A 7,460-nucleotide genomic window follows, 5' to 3' on the forward strand; every position below is an offset into this window, starting at 1 on the left:
ATCTTCTCCTCTATTCCTTTTCTTCTTCGTTTTCTTATGTTTTATCGGGTCTGTCGTCGTCGATATACCCCTCTCCCGATAACTTCAACCCGAGGGGGGGGGGGTTGATATACCCCCTCCCCGAAAATATTATTTTCCCATGTACGTATGTCGTCGTTGTCGATATAACCCCCTCCCGATAACTTCAACACGTGGGGGGGGGGGTCGATATACCCCCTCCCCGATAACATTATTTTCCCATGTATGTATGGCGTCGTTGTCGATATATATAACTCCCTCCCAGATAACTTCGACATGATGGACGGTCGATATTTATACCCCCTCTTGACCGTGATAACTTATACCACGGGAGCACCCCCCGGCCCTCTTGCTAGACCAAAACTCTCGAGGACACCCAAACCCTAGAAAAAAATGATGTCGGTCTCCTACCCCCTCCCGCCGCGCCCCTACCCTTGAAGCGTTGCCGAGGCCACCCCAAACCCGGAATAAGCTAGGTCTACGTTTGCACTAACCACCTGCTGTCATGTTTGTGTAATAATTGCCATGTTGTAATATTTGCAGAAACAATGGAGCACGGACGAGACGAGCAAGCAGAAGAGGTGTTGGGGGACATAATCTTAGCCGGAGGTGATATCTTGTCGTATCTTAACGACGATGATGGTCTGGAAGAACAGGGTGAAGAAGCAGGCTACGTTGATCGAAGAGTGGAGGAGGAAAGACATGATTATGATGGCTCCGGTGACCCAATGCTGGTGCAAGAAGGAGCCCGTGGTGACGGCTCCGGTGACCGAACAGAGTCCGTCCAGGTAAATATATTAGTTAAGCCTGTGCTGACTAGCTAATTGATGCATTCATTGTTTTGGTATGTACACATATTGATTAACACTCGTCTTTCTTCTTTTTTCTAGCCCTCCGGATCGAGCACAACTGCGGTAAAGAGACGAGGCCCGAAGAGAAAGTTGTGCTCGGATGAAAGGTTTGAGATCACAGCAATCGCGTGCGACGGCCAACCGATTGAACCCATCCGGACAAAGGATGAATTTGTTGCTCAGTGCGGGGTTCTAGTTAGGAACAAGATCCCGATCAGCATCCAGCAATGGTATAAGCCTAAGAAGGAAGACCCTGAGGTGTCTTATGTCAATGATATGCAGAAAGATGATCTTTGGACTGAGCTGAAGGCAAATTTCACCCTACCGCCAGAGGAGGATCCGGAGAAGCCAGTTAAGGAGCAATTAATCAAGTCTCATGCTCTTAAGAAGATGGCAGACCTATTCAGGAGGTGGAAGAATGAGCTGAAAACGTTTGTCGACAAAGAAGAGACACCAGAATTCATCGGACGGTATGAGAAGATCAGAGATCACTGGCCCGCATTTGTGGCCCACAAGACATCGGAAAAGAGTAAGAAGATGTCAGCGACAAACAAGAAGAATGCTGCGAAGAAGAAGCTTATCGCACGGGGTCAGGTGGCTACCTCAAAGCCCGGCCTAAGTGGGCCAAGGCTGAGAATGATCTGCTTGAAAAAGGGATCGAACCACAGACAATGAACTGGACAGACCATTCCCGGACTTGGTTCTTCGGGGCTGGCGGAACCTTGGACCCTGTATCAGGGAGGTGCGTTTGGATGAACGAGCTTTTGAGAATACCAGTCAAGAAGATTCAGCAATATATCGATGCAGCGCAGGAAGGGACGTTCATTCCAGACAGAGAGAACGACGAGCTCACAATGGCCCTCGGGAATCCTGAGCACCCTGGACGGACACGAGGCACGCCAGGCTCCGTTCCGTGGAAGGCTGGTTTTCCGGACGCAGGCGGTTACAAAAGCCAGGAGAGGAGGAAAAAAATGGAGCAGACCCAAATTCAGAAGCTGCACGAAAGAGTTCAAGCGCTAGAGGAACGAGACGGCAATCGACATGCCGAAACTACCCCCGAAGCTACCCCGCCATCTCAGCGAAGAAGCAGCGTGGCTTCCACCGAGCTGCTTCAGCCGGAGCATGTCTTGACGGCTCCTGCTAGCTACCCCGTGGATGCTATCACGGAGTCTCAACATTGCCACCTTATGGCGCAATGGCAGAACTTCAAAGTCAAGGCGGCTGTTGGCTCTGTTTTACCTCCTGAACCCGGCGCAACCTACCACTGCCGGCCGATTCCAGAAGGATATGCTAGGGTGATGGTGGATGAAATAACGGAGGGATTTGAGGACCTCCAGCTTGACCACCCTACCGGTGAAGGGGAGACTCGGCTGGGTTTAGCTCTAAAGACTCTGTGCCTATGGCAGAAGGAGCTCATTAACCTTCCGAACTGGACGCCTCCGGCGAGTAAGGGCACTCCGCCGCCGCCTCCTCCTCCGGCGAGTGATCAAGGCACTCAGCCTCCTTCTCCGGCGCGTGGCGGCACCCCGCCTCCTCCTCCGCCTCCTCCTCCGGCGAGTGATCAGGGTACTCATCAGCCTCCTTCTCCGGCGCGTGGCGACACTCCGCCTCCTTCTCCGCCTGCGTCGGCGTGCCAGAGCAGCCAGCCTCCTCCTTCTCCGCCTCGTCAGCAAGGGCGGAAGAGACCCGCCGCCGCTCCGGCCGCTCCGGCGCGTCGTAGTCCTTCTCCTCCGCCTCGTAAGCAAGGAAAGAAGACAGCCGCAGCCGCTCCGTCTGTTCTGCCGGCGTCTAGCAGTACAGCTGCCAGAGGCGGGAGGCAATACAGATTCGGTCCTTCTCTGAAGACTCCAGAGAAGTTACCATACGAGAGGACCGAGGAGGAAACCAGGAAGATCGTGCAAGCCGAAGTGAAGAACTTCTTTGAAGGGGTGAAAGCAAAGAAACATCCACCTCCGGAGGAGAAGGTAGATCCGGTGAAAGCAAAGCGCACTCTGGCTGCCCTGACAAAACCACCACAGTCTCCGCCGAGAGAAAACTATGAGCGCATTCTAGCAAAGACATATGCCGAAGCGGAGCGGTCGGGAAGTACTGTCAGTGATCAATGGTTAAAAGAACGATGAGCTGGGAAAAAAATTGCCCAGCTCGGCGAACAAGCGAACCAATCGTGCCCCCCGCTCAAGGAGTCTAGCGACATCGTCGCTAATGATCCGAGGATGGTGCCCGGTTATAGCAATCTTGGAGATTACCTGCCCGACGATGTACATTATGAAATCATGGAGGTGGACGAACACAAATACCATTACGGGAAGCCTCTCATCAAAGATGAAAGATCTCTAACAACGATGATGCGAAGATTACATGATTGGTACATCAAAACCTGCAGAGAGTCTGATGGGATGAATACTTTGACGCTGAGAGTTAAACCGGAGCATGACCTCGTTGGAATTGAACTGCTGAATGTTCCATTTGAGGAGTTCTTCTAGTTTTTCAATCAAAAGGCCCTCGATAAATCAACGATCACTTGCTACTGTCTGTAAGTAGTACTACTTCTGTCATTAAGTCTCTCTATATAGGTCAGCTCTTTCATTGCATGTATTTATATTTATCCTCACTATATTATGCAGATTGAAGATCGCCGAATTGAAGAAAAGACAAATCGGTGATATTGGGTTCATTAACACAAATCTCATAGATGCATATACGGTTGAAAAACATGCCAAAGAAGCCGAGGCCAACTTGCTACGATCGTTGGTATTAAATCAAAACAAAGATATAATACTCTTTTCTTACAACTTCAAGTGAGTGTTACTGTCTTGTGCATATTCGGTTTCCCTTATTAGTCCAGGTTATGGTAATGTAATTGATGACTTATGCATGCATGCGCAGCTTCCACTATATTCTCCTAGAGATTAAGCTTGAGCAGGGAGTAGTAACCGTCTTAGACTCGAGACGAAAAGATTCCCAGGACTATGCGGACATGACTCAAATGCTCGAGAAGTAAGTTAAATCGATCATTATCCACCATATCAGCAACTTTGTTCATTTCCTGATATCAAGTAATTGTTTTCTTTGTCTGGCAGGGTTTGGAGAAAATTCACCACAAAAGCTCCGGGACTGCCGAAGAAGCTGCAATTTAGACACCCGAAAGTAAGTACTATAGTAGCATGTTCCGCACATCTCCTAGTGATTCAAGCGCTAGTTTCATCAATACCATTTAGCATGCTTGCTTATCAGTTAGATTGACCTCTATTTCTTGTAAAGTGGTTGTGGCAGGAACAAGGGAATGATTTCTGTGGATACTACGTTTGCGAGTCTATCCGCCACACGACCTGTGAGCGGGGCTACTCTGACGAACAATATGAAGTGCGTAAGAAATAATATTCACAATTTTATTTTATTACCATCATTTGTGTCGAGTTTCATTTATTCATATATACATGTATTGACCCCCTTCTTCAAATTAGATGTTTCGGATGCGGGATGAACTCCTGGCAGAAGATCGTATGCGAGCAATTCAAGAGGAATTGGCGGCATTCTTCCTTGACCACGTGATCGCTGAAAACGGAGAATACTATGTGGACCATGTGTTTTTACAATTTAATTAGGAGATTATATTGTAAGAGATAATTATTGTATATATGTAGCCGGTAGTGTCAGATAGATATACGAGAATTTGTTGTTCGACCAATCTCTCGGAGAAGGAGAGGTGGTCGATATCACTTCTGTCTGCATGCATATGTTCATGACGATCTTCTGTTTCCTTTATTTGCTTACTAGCTAGCGTGTCTAGTCCTCTTCATACGTATATAGTACGTAGCGTCGACCAAGCACGGAGATAAGAGAGGACACTTCTCTCTATTAATTAGCTAGCTAACACCATATATGAAACACCTAAATTAACCTCCCAAAACCCCAACCCCCCCCCCCCCCCCCCCCCCCGCCTTCAAAAAACAAAAACCCCAGCCCCTGAAATGCTGACGCGTGGATGCCTATTGGTCCGGTTGGTGACACCAACCGGGACAAAAGGCCCTGCCTATTGGTCCCGGTTGGTGACACCAACCGGGACAAAAGGCCCTGCCTATTAGTCCCGGTTGTTGGCACCAACCGGGACCAAAGGCCCCCCTGCCTGGGCTGGCAGCAGCGGCCACGTGGAGGACCTTCTGTCCCGGTTCGTGTAAGAACCGGGACTAAAGGGTTAGGGCTTTAGTAACGACCCTTTAGTCCCGGTTCGAAAACCGGGACAAAAGGCCCTTACAAACCGGGGTAAAAGACCCTTTTCCTACTAGTGTGTATATAATTTGTATCTAGATTTTCCACGAACCAGACCTGCCATCTGACACTAGCTTTCCCCAATCCCCATACAACAATCAACGAACAGGATATCATGTGCATCTGAGCCTGGGCACCAAAACGCCCTGTCCTATATAGATCCAATTTTTTCAGGAAAGTATCACATGCCAAGGTGAATGGGAAATTTTGTGTCAACCCAAAGACCAGGAAGGTCTCTAGGAATCTAGTACCTAGACAAGGAAGAGCGCCGATGAATCCACTTAATGCACAATAGGAGCTTGAAACAAGAAGCTATTTTGCCTTACCTAGCACCGCAAATAGGAGATTCATGGACTGAACGACCAATTATAGCCGGAGGGACAAGTCCAGCTCGTGGTCGCGCTCCGACGAGCTCGTGCTCCGCTTGTGTGCCATGCCACCTGCTGCTATTGGCTCCTCGGACACCCAAACAGCGGCGGCAGTCCTCTCCGGTTTCCAAGCGTGCGCCGTGGCGGCGGCAGTCTTCCGGCGGAGCTTGTCGGCTCGCTCTTCCTTGTGCGCGTTCTGGTGGCCGCCGAGAGCCTGCGAGGTGCGGAACTTGCGGTGGCAGTACACACATAGGAAGAAGCCGGGCGCCGGCGCCACGACCGCGGTGGCCAGGGTGAGCTCGAGGCTGAGCTCGTCATGCGCGTGCTCCATTGTGCTCGCTGGTGCTGCTGGTTGTGTGTCGTACTCGCATATGGCTGTGGGTGTGTGTGACTGAGCAGAGCTCGCTATCTAGCCAGCTGGTTCAAATCTGGGGAGCACAAATAGCCAAGCGAATTGTGGAGGTAGCTTGGACAGCCGGTCTGCATGTGGTGCTAATTCCTCCGCGGTAGTTCTATCCGGGAGGGCGACGTACGGCCCCGCCGGCGTCGTCACCGGGGCACACACACGCAGGGTATTAGGTCAGACTGCCTGCATACATGGCCCATCCAAGATTCCTTGTGTCTAAAAAAATAGGGCAACTGTGGAAGTATGTGTGCACACACACACACAGGGGGTATTAGGAAAGGGTTACTTCTTCCCCTAATAAAAAAAAGGAAATGAGGCATTTTACCCTGGCGCGTGCACCATGCAGAAGTTCATATTTTCTGTGGAACTCAGCCTTATTTTTTTCTTTTCGTTTTGCACAGGCTAGTCATAATGGGACTATCATACATAGTATCATGCGTTTCAACTAGGCATTTTTATTAAGATGACATAATTAAACGAGTAAAGAGAGGCTTCAGTATTATGGTGTGATATTGTGTCATATTAAATGTTGTACTAGTACAAAATGATAATAAATAAGATCACTATGATACCAAGTTATGACATATGCATCCTGAAGGTAGCATCATACACTAATATCATATGCATGATACTAGTATATGATATTTTCGATTGTGAGCGGCCTCACGCAATATCCTATGGGCCATAAGGAGGTGTATGTGACAATGCCATCGTGTGGCACCTCTTGCTCACCAAGAACAGGCGGCCGATCAGGGTGTCGAGAGGGAAAGAGTTTTACTCTACGCCGGCACAACGTACTTGACTGCGACGGCACGTTCATATAATCCCAAGTACTACAGGATGAGGATTTGTGGCTCTCGGGTGCTACACGTCGCTATATGATTATAGTATTAGAAAATACCACAAAATTTCAAAAGAAATATGGAATTTTGGTATATCAAACATGGGTGCCCATTCAACTTCCGTGTTGAGTTCCGTGAGAAATGTATGCCTGTGCGTGGTATTCTTGGTAAAAAAGACAAAAAAACCTATGTATAGAAAAACTGCTTGGATGGATCGTATGTCGGATCATATTTTCTTTGCCACATATACCGTGGGTATCCATTCCTCGCGAAACTAAACGCGGGAGTAGAATATGCGATCATATTTGATATCCCAAAATTCCATAATTGTTTGCAATGTCCTGGTGTTTTTTAATACTGATATATTCATATAGGGGTGTGTGGCACCCGAGAGCTCCAATGCATTTCCGGACTCATACATACCTTATAGCACCGGAAATAGCCAACACAACATCTATATGTAAAGTGACTCAATTTGCAATTTGGTTAAATCAATTTGATGGAGGGAGATTGGTTGGGGGAGGAAGAAAGCTGAAGGAAGAAAAGGAAAATTAAGTGTACGTTGAATATTAATCAAATGGCCCAAAAACATAATTTATCCAAAATAAATTTCAGGCGACTTACATATAGGCATATAGCTCGTCCCAATAAACAATGCTTACGGAGCAAGGATACTCTAGCACAGATGGATCAATGGGCCGACCGG

At 48.3% G+C, this 7,460-nt stretch overlaps 1 protein-coding gene across 1 annotated transcript; it reads right to left on the reverse strand.

Moving 5' to 3' along the window:
- Positions 1–5,250: 5,250 nt before the first annotated feature.
- Positions 5,251–5,951, reverse strand: LOC109737768 (uncharacterized). The gene has a single exon (XM_045231921.2). It carries the CDS (start codon positions 5,835–5,837, stop codon positions 5,505–5,507), a length of 333 nt encoding a protein of 110 aa, XP_045087856.1. The 5' UTR covers positions 5,838–5,951; the 3' UTR covers positions 5,251–5,504.
- Between the last annotated feature and the right edge of the window lie 1,509 nt (positions 5,952–7,460).

The sequence above is a fragment of the Aegilops tauschii genome, chromosome 7, assembly GCF_002575655.3.
Source record: "Aegilops tauschii subsp. strangulata cultivar AL8/78 chromosome 7, Aet v6.0, whole genome shotgun sequence".
Lineage (NCBI taxonomy): Eukaryota > Viridiplantae > Streptophyta > Magnoliopsida > Poales > Poaceae > Aegilops > Aegilops tauschii.

Excerpts from the sequence above, each read along its gene's own strand:
- LOC109737768 (XM_045231921.2), bottom strand. The coding sequence starts at position 5,837 with ATGGAGCACGCGCATGACGAGCTCAGCCTCGAGCTCACCCTGGCCACC.